Source organism: Ichthyophthirius multifiliis (assembly GCF_000220395.1).
Source record: "Ichthyophthirius multifiliis unplaced genomic scaffold scaff_1120509251143, whole genome shotgun sequence".
NCBI classification, from domain to species: domain Eukaryota; phylum Ciliophora; class Oligohymenophorea; order Hymenostomatida; genus Ichthyophthirius; species Ichthyophthirius multifiliis.
The window spans coordinates 540-20,686 of record NW_004086163.1 but is presented as its reverse complement, the minus strand read 5'-3'; the positions used below and the strand labels follow the sequence as shown (position 1 = coordinate 20,686).

Here is a 20,147-nt window from a genome sequence, read left to right as displayed (position 1 = left end):
AATCATAATTTAATTATTATTATATAGAACGTTAATATGTAGACATATTCTAAAGAATAAGAATCATATTTTGGTCCAAAAACTCACTTTTTAAAGCTATAATACATTAAATTGTTAAAGTTTTTAAAGCCGGAGTTAATGCGTTGGGAAGAATACTAATAAAATATTCATAATAGAGTGTATTATTTTCATTTAAATTAAGGAAATTTAAACATATTTTCATTATTTATAAAAAGCAGTCCATTTTTTATGCATTTTTATTATTAAAAGTATGTTATTTTTATAATTAGTTTTCTTAAGTATCATTATTTATATCTTTAAGTTTTTTAATATTGGCGGCATCTAAGAATTTAGTGAAGTAATTTAAATATATAGAATAGTCTTTTTTTTATTAAATATAAGAAGATAAAAAGTGTATTATTAATAAAGAATCTGAGTCTATTTTTTTCTATTTATTTTTCTTAATCATTTAAGAAGGGGCTAGATTACATTCTAAATAAAGATAAATATTATTTAAAAGTTAATCATAATATTATTAATAAAAATGTTTTTTTTTTTTATCCATATCATCTTCCTCTTAGTCTATATTTTTTTCATCTTCATTAATATATAAAATATTAAAGAAAATCTTATGTAAAATCTATATTATTTTCACATTTAACTTTTCTCGGGAATATAAAGATATTAAGGTTTCAAAAATAAAAGTATTTTCTTAAAAAATATAATGGAAAGATTCATCCTCACCCCAACTTTAGAATACTTTCAAAATACAAGGCATACTAGTAACTGTAATTTCCTTTAAATTATTAATTTTTTCATTCATAATATTTAAAAAAATAGTCACGAAATCCTCCATTTCAATTGTATTTCCGAATTATTTACATATTTAACAATATCTTTCTAAAGCTTATTTTTCAAGAGTTTTAATTCTCTTTTTTATTTAAGAAGAAGAAGTTGATTTCTAATTATTATTATTATTATTATCCCCTTTTAATTATTTTTTAATTTTCGAACAAACACTAATTAAAGATAAAATATAATTAAGAATTTATTTAAGAAAAGGCTATATAAAAACACCTAATTTACTTACAATATTCTTAATATTAATATTAAATTCCTCAATTTAATTTAAATGTACATTTACTAATTCTTTTTCATTTTCCAAACATATTCTAATATTAGAATAACCAGGAATATGGTAATTCTAAAAAACAAAACTCACTAAATTTCCCATTTCATTTTCTTATAGACTCGCGAAGAATTAAAATAAAGAATTTCGTTGATTTTCCCCATGTTTTTTCGACTTTTTTTCGCTCCCTTTTTTCGAAAATAAACTTGGGTAGACTATCCCCATAATTATTGAAATTAAAACTTTTCTATGAGAATCTTCTAGAGTTTTAAATGTCAAAAGCTCCTTTTTTAATCCATCTTTTTTAACTAAAGCCTATAAATTTTTCATATATTTATGCAATTCAGTCTATTCGTACTTAAATATACAATCTAAAGCCAATTATTATAATATAGGTTTTTTTTTTCTTAACAAATCAAGGAAAATAGAGTAAAAAAGGTCTTTTATATTCTAATTTTTCAAGTCTTTTACATTCATAAACTACACAAAAGACTTCATAAAACATTCATATTTTAAATAGAGGAAATTATTTATTTTAAGTTAACTTTTTTATTGAATTTCCACAATTTCAAACTCCGAAATTTCGTTTAAATTTTGGATTTAAAAGTCGATTTTTTTATGTTCAAATGAGAAAAACTATTCAGTTAATTTTAAAAGTTCCCTTTTAGTATTTTCGTGTAAATTTTCTTTTTTAATTGAATTAAAGCTATTAAATAAATTCTAAAAAACGATTTTTACGTCAATAAAATCGCCTTCAAAGACATAAAAATCATCAAAAAGTTAAAAAAAACTGCCTTAATTTTAATATTCTAACCCCATTTACATTTCTTTGTCGTCATTTTAATATATTTTAAACATTGAATAATTATAATAAGCCAAAAGATTAATAAAAATCTTCTAAAAAACTTAATTTTAACTATCTTCACTCATATAATATGCCAAAACATCTCCTAAAACAGGCCAAAGTAATGAAAATCGAACAAATAAATAACCCAAAAGGAAATTAAAGACTGCCAAATTAATTTCCTATGAATATTTATGTGAGAAAGTTTTCAATTTAATCAATTCAATTTTAATTATTCTCTCATTTTCTAGACTTACATTTAAATTTTGAATAAAAAGAAGTGTTTTTAACACTTCTTAATCTTTTTTGGAAATAAACTAAAATTAGTTTAAAATTAATAAAGAAGAATGCCTGATTTCATTATATTTACTGTTTAAATTTCCACATAAAGAAATATAGAATTTCCTATATTTTTCCAAGCTTAATTACTAGTTCTTTTTTTGTAAATAAAACGCAAAGTTTTGTAAATAAAAAGGGTTATGTCTTTATTTTTCTGCGTATTATATCTCTATTTCTTATTATTATTCTAAATTATTATTAACTAAACCAAAAAATAACAAAATCTCGCTTTTTAATAAATCCAATTTAAATTTCTAGGCTATTTCGGAGCTTTATAGTTAGTATTTCCTATCTATTTTTTCATCTATTTAATAATAATTACCCAAAAAGCTTTCAATGGGTAAATCTTGAGTATAAGAGTCTAAATAATGTCCCTAATTATCCAAAAAAAAGTTTATTTTTTCATAAATTCTAACCAAATTTTCTATAAGTACCCCCTAGCATTACTTTATATTAAATTAGCAGATTTTAACTATCAAAAAAAGCTTTTAAAAGGCCAATTAATTGATTTTTTAGTCTTAAAAATTGACTAAATCTTCACTAAGTTTTTAAAGGAAATCACTTTTTTGCAATAATAAATTAAAAAAATCTTCTTTAAAATTTAATTATTAAAATTCATTTTTAAAACTTTTATAATGAATAAATATTCCCATAAAAATAACACTCAAATTAAATTATATTAAATTTTCATCTTATTCTTCAAAAAAAGTCCTATTTAAATTTTTAAAGGCTAAAACTAATGAATAATTATATATTTATTTCCCAAAACAAAAGACTTAGTCTATATTTTCCCTTTTTTTTTCATAAGGAAATATTAATAAACTCAAAAAACTCCAAATTTATTCAATATTCATCTTTTCAAGTAAAAAATCCTCAATTTCATCCACTAAAATTTCCCGAGGATAACTTTCTATCCCTTTTTTGAATATTTTTGCTATTAATTTAGGTAATAGGTCACTTTTTAACTCTTTTTTGATACTCTTTACCCCTATAGAGACTATATTTTATATATTTTTATCACTTAAAGGGATTAAATCAAGCATTTATTCGATTTTTTCGCAACTTTTTTCGAGTATTTTTTCCTCGTCAACCCCTTAAAGTACACTACTTAGCACAAAAATCATATCATTTAAATTAAAGCACAATTTCTAGTCCTAATCTTATATACTAAAGTGCTTATAGACACTTTCTAGGAACATTCCATAGACAGAAAGTGCATTTTCGTCTTAATTTAATTTCTAAGAAAAAAAAATTTCCAAATACTCCTTAAAATAATCCATTCCTTTATAAGTAATAAATTTCTGAATTGAAGTCAAACAAGAAAAAAAAGAGAAAGAAATGGCTACTAATAAATGCTATTTTTAACTATTTTCAAATTAAAATTCCTTTATTTTCTCAAAAATCAATGGAATATATTAAATGCGTTAGTTTTGGTTTAATTTTTTAATAATAAAAGAAAAAGATTCACTTGAAAATTAACGAATTGCCTTATTTTTATGTTAAAAAAGTATACTTATATATAATTCTAAAAATTACTTGAAATTTTTTTCATTTTCTATATATAAAAATAAAAATATATCATTATTTATATTTGTTTATTTTTTCTATAATTTTTATATAAAATTTATAGTATTTTTTTTTTTTTAATAAAAATTATAGGTTGAAAAAAAAAAAAAAAATACTTTAAATTTTAGCGAAAAAATATTTCAAAGAATAAGCTAAAACTTTATATATTTTCTATAACAAAGGAAGGTTTTATAAAGATAGTAAATTCGTTATTTTTATGAAAATTTTCTCTATAAAAACTTTAAATAGTTTCTCTTGACAATCTCTTATTAATTATTATATTAAATCAAGCATAATAGGTGTCATTAGATGATTTTTTTTAGAATTTTCTTCATTATCATCCTCACTTTGTATATTTGATATTATTTCTTCCAATATATAGCCTAAATTATGCAATATAAGAGGTAAACTTTAACAAAAAGGCTCAATTTTATTATAAAACTCCCTAAAGTAATATAATTTACACTTAGCATTCTACTATTCGAGCTCATCTTAAAAAAAAGAACCTAAATTATCATCCGTTTATGAATAAGGTTAAATTTTAATTTCTTCTATGAAATAAGAAAGGCCTACATTTATATTTTTTAATTCTGATTTTAAATTCTTAAATTTATATCGGCCTGAAATATCCACTTGGGGTCTTTTTTTGGTAATTTCTTTTCCCCTGGGACGCATTTTAGAACGAAGTTCCCAATATTCTTCGACATTTATTTTTTTTGTATTTCTTTTTGTTGGTATAAATTTTACCATTTTTATTTTTATTTTAATTATTTAATTTTATATTTATTCTTATTTTTATACTATTTTTTGTTTAATTAATAAATTATTAAAATATATATATAATTTTATATTTTTTTTTTTCATTATATTAATATTAACAAAAAATTAATGAAATATTCTTTTTAAAAAATAAAATAATATAATATAATATTTTTTAATTTATATATATATATCATAAATAAAAATCATTTGCAATATCATATTCTATTGTTGGAATAACAGAAGCTAAAAATTTCAAGAAAATTTAAATTGCCATATGAGGTTCAATAATTCCCCCATTTCCCTAAATAGTATCGACCATATGCTTTATAACTTTCGCATGTTTACAAGGGTGTAATGAAGCTTATTAAGTCCCTAAATGAGGATGTTCTTCGAATGTAACAGTTTTATTAGCATATTCATTAATTATGTCTTAAAAAATCTCTTCTTGAGTTAAAGGGTTATTATTCTCATCTACTCCTGTAATATATAAACGAGGAGTATAGTAATAAAAATCGTATACTATAGATAAATTATAATATCTTGTTTCTTAACCTGATTCTAAAATAACTAAATTATCTTTATATTTGATTTATTTATTTATTTATTTTAAAATAAAAAAATACTTTATTTTAATTATTATTCTTCTTCAATTTATTTATTTTCTACTTGTTTTTTTTCTTATTAAATTTATTCATTTATAACCCAATCATCCTCGTTATCCTTTAAATAAAAATAAAAATTATAAAAATAAAATTATAAAAGATACTAATTTTTCTTATATATTAATGTTTTCCTATAATTCGCAAATTCTTTAATTACAAGGTACTCTTTCAAGTAATAGATATTATTTATCACTAGGTAATAAATTATTCTAATATTTATCAGAAATAGCATTTTTCCATTTCCACGAAGGACAAGATTATATTAATCTATCTCCACTTTGCACAAATTCATTTACTGTCAATTAACCTTCTTAGAAAAATATAGATTCAGTAGGAGGATCTATTAATGCTGTTGTTATACCCATTCTAACATTATTTAATTTATTTTTAATATAATCCATCTTTTTTTGAAAATATATAAGTATATTATTATTTATTATTATTATAAAAAAATCAAGTATTTTAATTATAAAAAAAAAAAAGAAAAAATGATAAATATATGAAAAATATGATATTAATATAGAAATTAAATTTTTTTTTAAAAAAAAATTAAATAAAACAAATAATAAAATAATATAATGAAAAAATAAATTTGTTTATATACATATGAGGTAAATATAATAATTAAAAAATAAATAAAAAAATAAAAATAATTTTAAATAAATAAAATATAAAAATATATATATATAGAAATATATATAATATATATTTTTATATATATTTATATATATATATTTATATATATATATATTAATTCAAAATAAATTTCCTATTTCTTAAATAACATCGTAATCGTCATTATTTTCTCTATTTTAAGTATTTATTTTATTGCTTTATTCCAAACTATCATTCTATCCTGCAATACTTTTCTTTTTTTCAAAATTTTCTATTTATTCTGCACTAATTAAAGATATGCTTTGATCTATAAATTATTGAATATTTAAATAAATATAAATAAAAAAATAATGCCTTTAAATTTATATCTTTAAATAGCTTAAGTTGGTTTTAAATAATTTTATGATTAACAACAAACATCATCATTAGGCCTATTAACCATATTTTCCAATAATTTATAAGCTTAATTCAAATCATAAGCTTATTCATATTCTTTGTTGTCACCTAATTAATCCCTTGCGGCTTCTATAAACTTATCATAATTCATATTTTCTTTGTTTAAAACTTAATTTTTTTTATAACTAGAATTCTTAATATTATTATTTTTATTTTAATAATAAGTTTTTTTTTTTAATAACAAAAATAAAATAATGATACTTCAATAGTAGATAATTATTTATTATGTTATTATTATTTTTATACACTATGATTATTATTTCCAACTACAGTAGGATTTTAAGTGATAAACATAACATCGTCATTATTTTATTATAATTAATAAACGAATTTTAGTCATCAAATTCATTTTATTATTATTAAGATTATTAATCAGTAGGTTTAACAGTAATCTAAGGCATCTCTATTCCCATAAAATAATCTTTTTGTTTTTTTTAAAATCATCATTTTCAACTTTCCTTATTTAATCGAATTTAATTTTAATCTAATCTTATCATTTTTTTACTTTAAGTAATATTTTTCGACCTCTTCATTAACAACAATACCACCTATTTTTTAAAATAATATATTTATATATAAATATTTATAATTATATATATATATATATATATATAAATAATATATATATATATAAATAATTATATATATAATTTTATATATAATAATAAATACCAGTTCTTGCATAAACTTCCATTTCTAAACCTTTATGTTCTTAACTCATAGCAAACGGATTTCCTGTAATAATTAATTTTTGAAGACTTTTAAAATTCCTGGCACAGATTAAATTATGTTAATTCTCTACAATATTATATGAAAAATCAATAATTGTCAAACTCATAAAATTTCCCGCAACAAGTTTTTCTGTATGAATACCTCTTAAATTATTTCTACTTAAAGAAAGATATGATAGCTTTTTTATACTTGCCAAACAATACCAAAAACTAGACGCATAATTATTTGACTAAAATAAATTTCCGTCTAAAATTAATTCTTCCAAAAATTAAAACTGGGACATATTCTCCGGAAGTTCATTCAATTCGTTATTTTCTAATATTAATTTCCTCAACATAGGTATATACTTAAGGTTAGAAATTGATTCTTTAGTTAAATAATTAAACGAAAGGTCTAATGTATCTAAGTTATTGAATGTTTATTCTAAAGAAAGATTTATTTTCTGTATTTTGTTACAGCTTAATATTAATGTTTATAAATTAGCGAAATTAATTAAATCTTCAATTTTTATTTCGTTTTCACTTAAATCAAAATAAACCAAATTTATAAAAAAATATGTATCTTCTACATTTACTGCATTTATATTCATTTCTTTATTTTAAAAAAATAAATATTTTATTATATATATAAGTTTAAAAATATACTTGACATATTGCATTTGATTATTTCATGAGGAAGATCATTTTTTGTCACTTTTAATAGCAAAAATCCATCTAAAGTTTTTTTTGTTAATTTAGATTCGTCAATGTATATTATGGGTTTTATTTTGTATGGATTTTTTGAATGGATTACTCTTTTTTTTAATCTTAAACGCGGTAATTTTATTTAATTTAAATTTTTCTTGCTAATTGGAAAAGCTATTTATTCTCTTGTATTTTTTTTAAATTGCATTTTATCAGTTTTATATTTTTTATATATAAATATTTATTTTAAAACATTATTTGTATAATTACTAAGAAATAAAAAAATTAAAAAATAAATATAATTTATATATATATTTTATTTTATATTATTAAATAATATCATTTAAATAAGTGATCAAAACAATATACTAAAGTCTTTGCTAAAGGGTCATTTTCTAAAAATTATATATGAGCGCTTCTACCAATAACATTATCAATGGTCTTTTTAATATTAGATTAACTATATATATATATATATATATATATATATATATATAAATATATATATTTATATATATAATTTATATATATATTAATTAATAAAACATATAATTTAAAAAATACTCTTTTATTTTAAAATTAACATCGATTCTATGAATTCGATCTGTCCTTAAAGAACTTAATAAATTATCAACCATTGAATTATAAAGTCTTCCTTTTCTAAAAAACAAAAAAACATATGAATATATATTTATTAAAAAGATACGCATTAGAATCTGAAGCTTCGTCACATTTCTATATTCTTGCCGATTCAAAAGGTACATATTAATCTTAATATGAGCTTAATAGTGCTATGTTTTTAAACCAATTTAATCCTGGTTGATTAGTTAATTTATATAAAAAGGTATCTGCTAACTATTCACAATCACTCATATTTAATTATTTTAGGCATTCACATTTTCTAGTAGTTATCAAAAACCAAATACCAGCATCAATTAGTTTCGAAGAATTATACATATAACCCAAATGAGGAGAAGAAAGAGACATATAAAGATGCATTTTATCACTATATTGACTTAAAAAAGGTAAAGCAGCTCTAATAATAATTCCTCCCAAAGAATGTCCAATAAAACTAAGTTTTCCTAGAGTATCGTTTAATGTGTTTTCATTCACAAATAAAATAACCTTTTGTGTATAATATTTTATATTTATATAATATATTTATTATCTTTTTATATATTATTATAAAAATTATATACTTCATTAGCTAATCTTTTACCCATATCAGCAATATTTCCATCTGTAAATTCTTCATTTGATTTAGAAGATAAAAATACGAATTCAGGAAAAAGAATGGACAAATTATTTTTAACTAATCTCGTATCGAAGTAATTTCCTTAAAATCCATGACAAAGAACTATTAAATGTACTTTTAGGGGATTGTCTTTTATTGCATGTATATGTTTCTTTATATTTTTAACTTTGTTATAAATTTTTTGTTGAATCATTTTTTAATTATATTAAAATTAATTTTTTACTTTATTTGGATTTATATATATTTCTTCCAATAAAAAAGGTCTTTAATTAGCTTTTGGTATAATATGCATGTCTTCTAAATTAAGAGGTTCAGAATTTTGTATTTGAAATTCTAACTATTAATAAAAATAAATATATATATATATATATATATACATATATATATATTTATATATATATAAATCTATAATATCTTTATATTACTGCTTGTCTTAATTTTGCTGATGTTCCTTCGTGTTATTTTCCTGTCATTTTAACTTTTTATTGCGTAATATCGTGATAAAATTAATCTCTTACAACATTTTCCCCCCATTTTTCTTTCATTCTTTAGATATATTAAACTTTCATCATATTTACAGTTCTTCCTCCATCTATTCTTAAAATTTCAATCATTTAATTCCATAATTAAAATAAGCAACCTGATACTTTATTCATTTCTAAAAGTACACAATTTGTAAATTTTTCTATATCTTTATAGTTTTTTAAATTAAATCGTTAACTTACTTTTATTTCGTTCATTTATTATTAAGAATTATTTATACTGTTTTAAGATTAACTATTAATTCCAAAATTATTATAACTTTTAGATAAAAATACTTCTTATACAGTAATTTCTATTTAATCATTTAAACTTGCTGAATATTATAATAACTCAGGATATTATTATAATATTTAATCAATTACTTTTTTTAAAGTATAATACCCATTTCTTAATCCAATTACATAATAATTATAATAATCATTAACAATATCTTCCTTAACTAATATTTTTTGTTTTTCTAAAATATATTTATTTTAAATTTATTACATCCTTAAGTTATTTATTAAGAAACTCAATAAAACTATTTGGTTAAATAATTACTAGATTATTATTACTCAAATTCTATATATTTATATAATTATATATATATTTGTATAAAGTTAAAATATATTTACCTTTTAACTACTATTAATACTATTTTTCGAAATTAATTCAATTTAATAATCATTTAATCTAAATCTAAAGTCTTTTTTTTTAAAAAAAAAATAAAGGAAATATTAATTTAATTTTATTTATTATAATATATATTAAAAAACCTAAAAGTAATGTATGAAATGTTGCTTCAGCCTAACAATAATGATTCTAATCAAATTAAATTGGTAAATATTCATGTATTCCTTACGCACTATTATTGATCCTGCATTAAAACATACTTACTTATTTAAAAGCTGATTATTCCTTTTATTTTAATTTTTTGAAAAATTATAAATACAATATATATAATTATTCTTTAAATTAAAATCTTATTAAAATACAGAATTATTTGAAGGTTATCCCATAGAAGAAAAATCAGCGCACATCAATTCACAAACTAAATAAAAAGGCGTTTTATTATAATCAGGATATGCATCTACATCTGTTTTCCAATAACACATAACATTTCTTTTTATTTATTTTTTTTAATTTAAAATAATAATTAATATAATGCTTACAAAGGCACTGATTATTCTGCATATCTAATAGGAAATTTTTAAGTCGAAAAAGCTTAAATTTCATCTTCAATTTGTCCTTCTCCTAAATTTCTTATAATACCTTGCTTCTATATTTTTTTTTATTTAGAATAAATATATTTATGAATGCGAAATTGTATTTTTTTAACTTTTCTGTCATTATGCTATTTATTATATCTTATGGATTAAGCTCACAGTTTATCCTATGATATGGCTAAGCGTATGTAATTCTATTTTTTGAATCCACATGATACAAATAAAATCTTAAATAATATATCCCTTATTAGAATAAATCAATATTTATAAATTCATGTAGTTATAATCCGAATTCTATAGTTGCTTTATATGACATTTTATTTATTTAAGTTATTATTTATTTTTTTAAAATTGTGTAATGTAAATAATTTTATGGTATATATTTGAATTTTTATTATCAACTTAATATACAAATAAATATTTATAATAATCTTAATCTAATTAATATATTGTAATTAATTTAAAAATATATCTAATATTCAATTATATATAATAATATATAAAATTATTTATATTATTTAATATTTTTAAAATTAATTTATATATTTTTTTTATATTAATTTTTTTAATTATGTACAAATATTATATAATTTAAAATATTTTAAATAATATTGATTATTAAAAATACTCAATTAGGATATATAACTGCTTCTATATTATTTTCACTTATATTTAAAAATTATTCTTCGCCTAAATAAATTACAGTAACCTATATAAAGTATTAATTTTTTTATAATTTATAAAATTAAGAAAATTAATTATATAAATATAATAATTGAAATACATTTTTAAGTATAAAAAGAGTATTTATTTTAATATCTATTTATTATCCTTTAACATATTCAAAATATTAAATATCTTATTAATTATTTTATTTAGAAATATTATCTTAATTCTCAGGTAAGTTTTCATTTTATATATTTTCATTATTTTCATCTAAATTAAATATTTTTTTTTAAAATGATCCAACTATAGACCCACTATAATCCTTATATATAATAAAAAAAAATATGAATAAATAGTATATATATATATATATATGTAAATATATTTATATATAAATATAATTTAATATTCTTTGTATTTTTTTTTATTTAATATATTTTTTTCTTTTTTATTCTTTATTCACAAAAAAAGTTAATATCCTTTTTTCTGCTTTTATATTATTTTTTTTAAAAAAAATCTATATTAAATTAAATAAACATTCAAGAAATAATAAATTAATATTAAAATTTATTACTAATAAATTGCCTTTAATGATTTGATGCATGATTTCTACTTAAACCATAACAAGTACAAGCGAATTAATTTTTTTATTATTATAATTTCCTTATAATATTTCTTAAATATTATTATGTTTATAAACAGAATTTAAGTTTCCATTTTAATTATATTAAAAAAACTATTAATAATTAATTTTATAAAATTTCTCTAAATAAAAATGCCAAACACTGCATTAATCAACAGATATTTTTACTTATTTCTTATTTTAATATAATTAAAGGCTAAACTTAAATGAAGTATCTGCAGGTTTATTCATAAAAATAATTGATTTCTCATTTTAAAATGAGTATTATTCAATTTGATGAATATTTTTTTCTATAGTACTCAACAAAATAGATTTTTCTTAACTTTTAAAATTGCTTTTTTTTTCTTATTCTTTATTTTTTGTTATGTTTTATTAACTTATTTAATTTTCTTAAATATTACTTTATTCTTCAATTTATTAAAAAATATTTTTTTCTTCATTTTTTATTTATTGGAGGTTGTTATTTTATTTTTTTTACATTAATTTTTCCAAAACTTAATTTTAGAAACCTTTATATGGTTATTTAATAATAATTTAAGAATCAGATTTAATATTGTTAAATGATTGTTTCTCATTTTATTTTTTACTAGCAATTTTTAATATAAATTAATCATCGCTATCACTACTACATTCTTTTTTATCATTAGATTATTGAATTATTTCCACTTGCTTATTTTCTAACTTTTAACTATTTATTGCTGTTTAATTTTATGCCATTAAAAATTTTAAACGCTAATTCATTGTTAATTTTATTGAAAACTAAAAAATATATAATATTTAATTTTGATGTGTTAGTAAAATAAAAAAATCAAAATTTTTAAAATAATAATAATAAAAAAAAAAAATTATATTATTTATAACATATAAATATATAAATATTTATTTATTTATTATAAAATGTTTTTTTTATATTTTTTTATATAAAATATTAAACTAATCACTAGTAAAAATTTTATAAATTATTAAAATTTATTTTATTAAAATTATTATTATTTTTTTTCTTATAACCTTAAGAATAACTCACTTTTAAGAATTTGTTCTAAATTAAATACCTTTATTTTAACAAATAAATATAAATGTGTTTAATTCATTTAAAAGTTATTTAATGTTTGCATATACAATTAATATAGAAACTAATAACACTAATAAATTAATAAAATAATTATATATTTGAACGGATTTGATTGTACTGTTTTTTTCTATGATAATTCTTTTTTAACTTCTATATATATATAAATAAACCTGTTAAGACATTTATAATTAAAAATATGGTTTTATCTATGTATTTTAAAAAAAAATATAAGATTCCCTTAATGGATTATATTTTGCATATATTAACTTAAATTTAGCAATGGAATAAAATACACCTTCATATTTAACTATTTATGCGACTCTTTAGTCCCTTATTTATCATTATTGTGGGGTAAAACTATGTTTTATATGGATTATGTGGTTAGATTTTATCGAAAAGTTATCAATTCAGAACAATTAGATTGCAAAGATATAATTAAATTAATGATAGTTCGGTTCTTAAATCAGGATTTACCACTTATTTTAAAGCTTCGAAAAGATTTTATGAAAAAATATTTTTACTTTTTATATGTAATATATATTATTATTTGATTTTATTTTGATATTTTTAGGATTTTTAAAATTGTATGTATATATATTATTTTTTGGCATTTTCATTATAAAAAAAAAATTATATAGATTAATTATTTATATGAAACATATATGTTACTATTTAGTTATTTTTATAATAAAAATAATATAAAATTAAGTTAAATAAACATTTTTATATTGTTATTTATAAAATAAAAATATTAAAGAAACATGACAAAAAAGTAAATTTTTTATTATAAAATTAATTTACATTTTTAAGAATTAATAGTTTATTATTTATGATTTAATTAAATTAAATAATATTTATATTTTATAAAAATACTTTTTAGTATATATAATTTTTACGATGTTTTTTTTATGTAAATTTTTGCGATTTTATTATAAATTTTTATTATAAGCAAAATCAAAAAAATTGTTTTTTATTTTAATTTTTATATTTATGAATATTTGAAAATATGTTAATAAAATAATACTATTTTTTCAAAATGAATAAATGTGTTTTAAAGTATTAGAGCACAAAATAGAAAGATTTTATATATAAATTATATAAATTTTTAACTTTAATATCCATTTTTATTAAAAAATTAACTGTTTTTTTTAATTCAAAATTATTTAAAGAAGTAAATTATTTGAATTTTAATTAAAACAAAAAACTATAATATAATATAATATAATATAATATAATATATATATATATATATATATATATATATATATATATATATATAAATAAATATATATTAAACTGAAAGACAATATACATCTTTTAAATTACAATAAAAATTACTAACTAACATGTAAATAACCGAAGAAGAATTTTTTGAATAACTTCATACCAAATTAAATTAATTATCTAAACTTAAAATGAAAGAAAATCTATTAAACAACAACTATAAAAACCAAGATGACTCCCCAATTTAGCAATATGAAGAAGACGATTTAATAAGCGAATATAATCATTTGATAAAAATTCCTTTAAATGATGAAGGAAAATAGAATATAATTAAAATAATTTATAAATTTCAGATTTCGAAATATATGGAACCTTAGGTTTATATTTTTAAAAAATAAGAAAAAAAAATATAATTTATATTTTTTTATTTTTTTTAAAAAAAAGGTAACTGGGACATTTGGCAGAGTAAGATAAGTAAAAAGAAAAGGAGATACAAATAAATAATTTTATGCTTTAAAAATGTTAAAAAAGACCGAAATAGTTCGTCTAGTATAAGTGGAGCATATAAATTCTGAAAAAAACATACTTTCAAGTATTAAATTCCCATTTATTGTAGATATGTAAACTATTAAAAAAAAAATATAAAAATTTAAAAATAAAAAGGACATCCACATTTTAAGATGAAAAATACATATATATGTTATTTGAATATGTCCAAGGAGGTGAATTATTTACTCGTTTAAGAAAAGAAGGTAGATTTGCAAATGACGTATGTTTATTTTACTCTTGCTAAATATTAATATCTCTATAATATTTATAATAAAACGACATTGTATATAGAGATTTGAAGCCCGAAAATCTTCTAATAGATAAGGAAGGAAATATAAAAATTACAGACTTCGGATTTGCCAAAAAATTAGAAAATGATAGAACTTTTACGCTTTGCGGTACACCGGAATATTTAGCTCCAGAAATAATAAAGGGAACAAAAATTGGATATGGAAAATCAGTAGATTGGTGGGCTTTGGGAATACTGATTTTTGAAATGCTAAGTGGATATCCACCATTTTATGATAATGAACCTATAGGTATATATAAGAAAATTATTGCAGGAATTATTGAGTTTCCAAGATTTTTTGATAATAAAGCAAAAGATTTAATTAGGAAATTATTAAATCCAGAACTTAATTATAGATTGGGTGTTTAAGATGTATTTAAATATAAATTATTTGATTTATTTTTATTTTATATTTATATAATATTATATATTATATTTTATTTTATTTTATTTTAGAAAGGAAAAAGTATATCAAAACATAAATGGTTTAAAGGAGTAGATTGGGAATGCGTTTATTAAAAAGATATTACTCCACCATGGATTCCATTTTTAAGAAATGAATAAGATGACTCGTGTTTTGAAAAATATCCAGATTCAAGAGAAAGTGCTTAATCTTTATCTGAAGATTTATAATATTTATTTGAAGATTTTTGAATTTTGTTTTTTTTAAAAAAAAGTAAAAATAAAAATTAAAAAAAAATTAAGATAATAGAAAACCTATATATATACAAATAAAAATAAAAATATTTAATATATAAATATATATATACATATATTAATATATAAAAAAATTATATTTATATATCTATTTTTAATTTTATTTAATTTTATGTAAAATTTATTTACTTAAAATTTTATGTATCACATTATTTTTTCATATTTATTTTTATATTTTTATCAATTACTATTATTATAGAATTTTCATGTATATAATTAAATAGCATATATTTTTTTTATATCTAGTTTTTTTTTTATTTTGTTTAAATTATATTATGTATTTATTAATATATATTTTTTAAGATATTTATATTTCACTTTTATATAAATTATTTCGAATTATATAAAAATAAAAAGGGTCTTATTAAATAGCTAACTTTTATATTATTATTTAAATTTAAACCTTATTATTTTAATTTCCAATATAATTATTTTATCTTATATTTTTTGTTTTTTATCCTAATTTATTATAAAATAAGAACTAATTATTATATATAAATTTAGTTTTTTTTAATAAGCATATATATTTAATTAGTTTTAAATAATTATTTTATCAAGATAAACCTTTAGTTTTTATTACTTTTTTTTTATCTTTATCTATTAATTATTTAAAATAAGTTTTTTAATAAGATTTTCTTTTATCAAAATAAATAAATTTATGTGTTTATTATATTACCTTTAATTTAAATTTCAGTATTTTATTATTAACTTTTTGTTTATAAAATTCAATATTTTCTCATTTTTTTTAAATAAAAGCATGCTTTTTAATATATTTAATAAATTGCCTTTTTATAATTTTAATTTTATATTTTGCTTTTTCATTAATTTGTATATTTTTTAATTTTAGTTTATTTTTATTCTTAATACTATATATTTTCTGTCTTTTTTTATTTTTTACATTAAAAATATTTATTTAAAGAGGTTAAGATTACATATTTTCTTATATATTTTATATTTAAAAATTTAAATCTCTTTTATTATTGTAAACTAATATTTTTTCTTTATTTAATATGTTTGGTAATTAGTTTTTATTAATATATATATTTTGTTTTATAAAAAAATATATAAATTTATTATAATTTTTAATTTATTAAGAAGTTTATTCATTTTAAATAGTTTTATTCTATATATAATATAACTTTATCTAATATAATATATATGAATTATATGTATTAAAGGATTTTTATCAATAATAAATATATATAATAAAATTATATATTTCTTTCTTTTCTAAATTTTCAATTTTTTTCTTTCAAAATATACAATAAATAACCTTTTATATTTAATATAAGTTTGTGTATATATTTTAAAAAATGACTTAATAAAAGGGTTAATAATTAAATATTGACCTATTTTTATTTTTTGACAGTTTTAAATATCAATAAAATTTATTTTAAAAATAATAAAATATTTAGTTTTAAATTTTCTTTTATAAAAAAATTTGATATAAACTAAGAAAAAAAAAAAAAAAACTAATTTTACTGTTTTTATAAAAAAATAAAGAATAATATGTTTTTTATAGTTAAAAAAATATTAAATTTTAATCTCATAAAATATTTTAAATATATTTAAAAAAAAAATATATATCTTTAAAAAAACAAAAAAAATTACATTAAAGAATATCTATATTTTTTTTTTTTTAAATAAAAAAATGAATTTATTAAATATTAATATATAAGATTTAAATGATGAAAGTGAAGATGATGATTATATTCCAAAAGAAAAAGACTTATAAAAAGAAGAATAAAATTACAAAAAAAACCATAAAAAACACAAAAGACAGCATCCAAAAAAAACTTTAAATAAATATGGCAAGAAATGAAGGAAGAGCAAAAAAATTTAATTAAAAACGAAATTAAAAATATAAAAGAAAAAAATTAAAAAATACTCTAAGATAAGAATTTACTTTAATAAATATGCAATTCTGCTCTTCTATTAAACCAAGAAGATAAATCTAAAAAAGTAATATTTGCCGGCTAAGAATTTACAATAGACAACAATGGAGAAATATTAAGCAAATAAGAAGAATAATAATAAACTTCATGGATAAATAAAACAGTAACCGATAAGTTAACCGAAAATCTATAAAATGCAAATATTTAATCATTATAAACTGAAAATTTGGATATAGAGTAATAATAAACGTTCGAAATAAAATAAAATGTTATAGAATTAAATAATATAAACGACAAATATTAAGATATTAAAGAAAATAATTAATTTGATGAAAATAAAAATATAATATAAAATATATATTAAGAAGAAAATAAAGAAAAATAATACATTAATAATTTAAAATAAAGATTCTAATATTTACATAAAATAATAGATAGAATTAATAATAAAGTTAAAAATATTAGCTCTATATATAAATCTAAGTTAGACTGGAAAAAATTCACATAAAAAGAATAAATGGAAAAGTAGTTTGAATAAAATAGAAAAGGAGGATATATTTATTAATAAAACTTTATACAAAAAGCTACTGAAAAATAAAAATAAATAAATAAATAATAAATAAGAAAATGAATAATATATATATATATAAATATATATTTAAAAATATTATATATATATATATATATATAAAATTTTTTAATATATAATTAATTTTATTTTTTATATTATAAAATATGTGTCTGAATAATATTTTATATTTAAGTATTTTAGATTCTAAAGATTTATTTTATATAGTATAAATAATAAATTTTTTAAAATAATATTTAAAAATTAAATGAATATAAAATATTTATTAATTTAACTAAATCATAATAAAAAAAATTTAAAATATAAATTATTAAAAATCAAAATAAAGTATAAATACTAATAATCAAAAAAATGAACGAAAGTTTTGGAATAATGGATGAAGGATACTTTAAGTCAAGTGGATAAATATTAAAATGGATAAATGATTTATTAAGAGTATAAATATATATATATATATATATGAATATATATAATTATATACATATATATATATATATATTTATTTATATATTTTAATATTTCATCTAATTTAATTTTTTTAAAATATTATCAAAGTTAAATGTATCTAAAATAGAAAGCTTAGGTTCTGGATCAGTTTATTGTTAAGTTGTTGATGCAATTTTTCCTGGTAAAGTGCCTTTAAGTAAAGTTAATTGGAGGGCAAAATTAGATTATGAATTTGTAACTAATCTTAAAATTTTACAAAATTGTTTTACTAAATTAGGAATAAAAAGATATATTGAAGTATTTTAATATTTTTAATTTCAAATAAAAAAAAAGGTAGAAAAACTATCTAAATGTAAATATTAAGATAATTTAGAATTTATTCAATGGTTAATGAGATTTTATGAAGTAAATTGTAATAAATCTCCTGAAAGTTACGATGCTTTGGAAAGAAGAAAAAATGTAGAACCGGATTATTCTTTTGCTGAAAAATAAGTTATTGTTAAATTATTTAACTAGCCTTAATAAAATCAATAAGATAATTAATAACCTGCGAAAAGTTAGGCTAGAAAACCATCTACTTAAGTTAAACAACTAGAACCTGCATTATATAAAAAAGTAGTTAATAATACTAATGCTAATATAAATGTTTAAAATACTTAAGTTATTTAAAATATTAAAGATATTATTTAAAATTAAAATATTTCTGATTCTGAAAAAGTTGCAAAAATTGCAAATCTTCTCAAGATTGAATCAAATTAATGTAATTTTTTTTAATAAAAAGATATATATAAACAAATAATAAATAATAATATACTATTTAAGGCGAAGAATTTTAAAATTAAAATGAAGAAAATATGTAAGCTGAAGAAGAATTACTTTAAAAAGAATTAATAGATGAAGAATAAACTATATGATTCAATATTTTTTAAAAAATCATATAAATTAGTTTATGAAAATTTTTAAATTTTTAATCTATTTTATAATAAATAGTTTATATTTTTTTATATATATATATATATAATTTAAAAGTATAATTAATAAAATATTTACAAAAACAAAAATACTATATTTTTTTAAAATAAATAAAAATAATATTTTTTTTGAATTATATAATAAAAATACATTATTAATTTTTTGAAATTATATATAAAATATATTAAAAAAAATTACTAATTAATAAAACTTTATCTTAAAATTAAATTTTATCATATTTATATTAATTAAATCAGTGATATAAAAACTATATATAGTTTATGTATAAAACA

The 20,147-nt window shown here is 17.3% G+C and overlaps 6 protein-coding genes across 6 annotated transcripts, besides 26 other annotated features; 2 read left to right on the top strand and 4 right to left on the bottom strand. All coding sequences in view use genetic code 6, as the record gives it.

The window, feature by feature from the left end:
• Window positions 1-559: 559 nt before the first annotated feature.
• On the bottom strand, window positions 560-1,602 carry IMG5_148310 (hypothetical protein). Its single transcript, XM_004030991.1, has one exon. The coding sequence runs from the start codon at window positions 1,156-1,158 to the stop codon at window positions 841-843; it is 318 nt and encodes a 105-aa protein (XP_004031039.1). The 5' UTR covers window positions 1,159-1,602; the 3' UTR covers window positions 560-840.
• A 3,024-nt stretch (window positions 1,603-4,626) lies between these two features.
• Window positions 4,627-4,677: a microsatellite.
• A 153-nt stretch (window positions 4,678-4,830) lies between these two features.
• On the bottom strand, window positions 4,831-5,703 carry IMG5_148300 (hypothetical protein; the record flags this gene model as incomplete). The annotated part of the gene is made up of 3 exons (XM_004030990.1): window positions 4,831-5,159; window positions 5,264-5,360; window positions 5,407-5,703. The coding sequence occupies 3 exons, from the start codon at window positions 5,701-5,703 to the stop codon at window positions 4,831-4,833; spliced, it is 723 nt and encodes a 240-aa protein (XP_004031038.1).
• Window positions 5,367-5,401: a microsatellite.
• Window positions 5,704-5,914: 211 nt separating the features above from the next.
• Window positions 5,915-5,981: a microsatellite.
• Window positions 5,915-5,987: a microsatellite.
• Window positions 5,916-5,983: a microsatellite.
• Window positions 5,979-6,053: a microsatellite.
• Window positions 6,054-6,745: 692 nt separating this feature from the next.
• Window positions 6,746-7,821, bottom strand: IMG5_148290 (leucine rich repeat protein; the record flags this gene model as incomplete). Its single annotated transcript, XM_004030989.1, has 3 exons — window positions 7,750-7,821; window positions 7,046-7,696; window positions 6,746-6,921 (listed from the first exon to the last, which is right to left on the bottom strand). The coding sequence occupies exons 1-3, from the start codon at window positions 7,754-7,756 to the stop codon at window positions 6,746-6,748; spliced, it is 834 nt and encodes a 277-aa protein (XP_004031037.1). The 5' UTR covers window positions 7,757-7,821.
• Window positions 6,932-7,044: a microsatellite.
• Window positions 6,937-7,034: a microsatellite.
• Window positions 7,822-8,127: 306 nt separating the features above from the next.
• On the bottom strand, window positions 8,128-12,061 carry IMG5_148280 (serine esterase, putative; the record flags this gene model as incomplete). Its single annotated transcript, XM_004030988.1, has 11 exons — window positions 8,128-8,248; window positions 8,353-8,448; window positions 8,495-8,913; window positions 8,988-9,380; window positions 9,469-10,106; window positions 10,342-10,483; window positions 10,561-10,687; window positions 10,738-10,844; window positions 11,438-11,500; window positions 11,576-11,779; window positions 12,032-12,061. 11 exons carry the CDS (start codon window positions 12,059-12,061, stop codon window positions 8,128-8,130), a joined length of 2,340 nt encoding a protein of 779 aa, XP_004031036.1.
• Window positions 8,250-8,321: a microsatellite.
• Window positions 9,397-9,445: a microsatellite.
• Window positions 11,300-11,354: a microsatellite.
• Window positions 11,814-11,857: a microsatellite.
• Window positions 11,814-11,866: a microsatellite.
• A 988-nt stretch (window positions 12,062-13,049) lies between the features above and the next one.
• Window positions 13,050-13,100: a microsatellite.
• Window positions 13,059-13,094: a microsatellite.
• A 1,277-nt stretch (window positions 13,101-14,377) lies between the features above and the next one.
• Window positions 14,378-14,464: a microsatellite.
• Window positions 14,465-14,705: 241 nt separating this feature from the next.
• On the top strand, window positions 14,706-15,888 carry IMG5_148270 (hypothetical protein; the record flags this gene model as incomplete). Its single annotated transcript, XM_004030987.1, has 3 exons — window positions 14,706-15,016; window positions 15,060-15,606; window positions 15,691-15,888. The coding sequence occupies 3 exons, from the start codon at window positions 14,706-14,708 to the stop codon at window positions 15,886-15,888; spliced, it is 1,056 nt and encodes a 351-aa protein (XP_004031035.1).
• Window positions 15,630-15,689: a microsatellite.
• Window positions 15,844-15,884: a microsatellite.
• A 1,430-nt stretch (window positions 15,889-17,318) lies between the features above and the next one.
• Window positions 17,319-17,374: a microsatellite.
• Window positions 17,375-18,439: 1,065 nt separating this feature from the next.
• Window positions 18,440-18,483: a microsatellite.
• Window positions 18,481-18,536: a microsatellite.
• Window positions 18,484-18,553: a microsatellite.
• A 178-nt stretch (window positions 18,554-18,731) lies between these two features.
• Window positions 18,732-18,784: a microsatellite.
• A 2-nt stretch (window positions 18,785-18,786) lies between these two features.
• Window positions 18,787-19,643, top strand: IMG5_148260 (hypothetical protein; the record flags this gene model as incomplete). Its single annotated transcript, XM_004030986.1, has 3 exons — window positions 18,787-18,870; window positions 18,991-19,179; window positions 19,216-19,643. Coding segments are annotated over 3 exons (701 nt in total), but the record flags the coding sequence as incomplete, so codon positions are not given.
• Window positions 18,872-18,946: a microsatellite.
• Window positions 19,644-19,938: 295 nt separating the features above from the next.
• Window positions 19,939-19,995: a microsatellite.
• Window positions 19,939-20,034: a microsatellite.
• Between the last annotated feature and the right edge of the window lie 113 nt (window positions 20,035-20,147).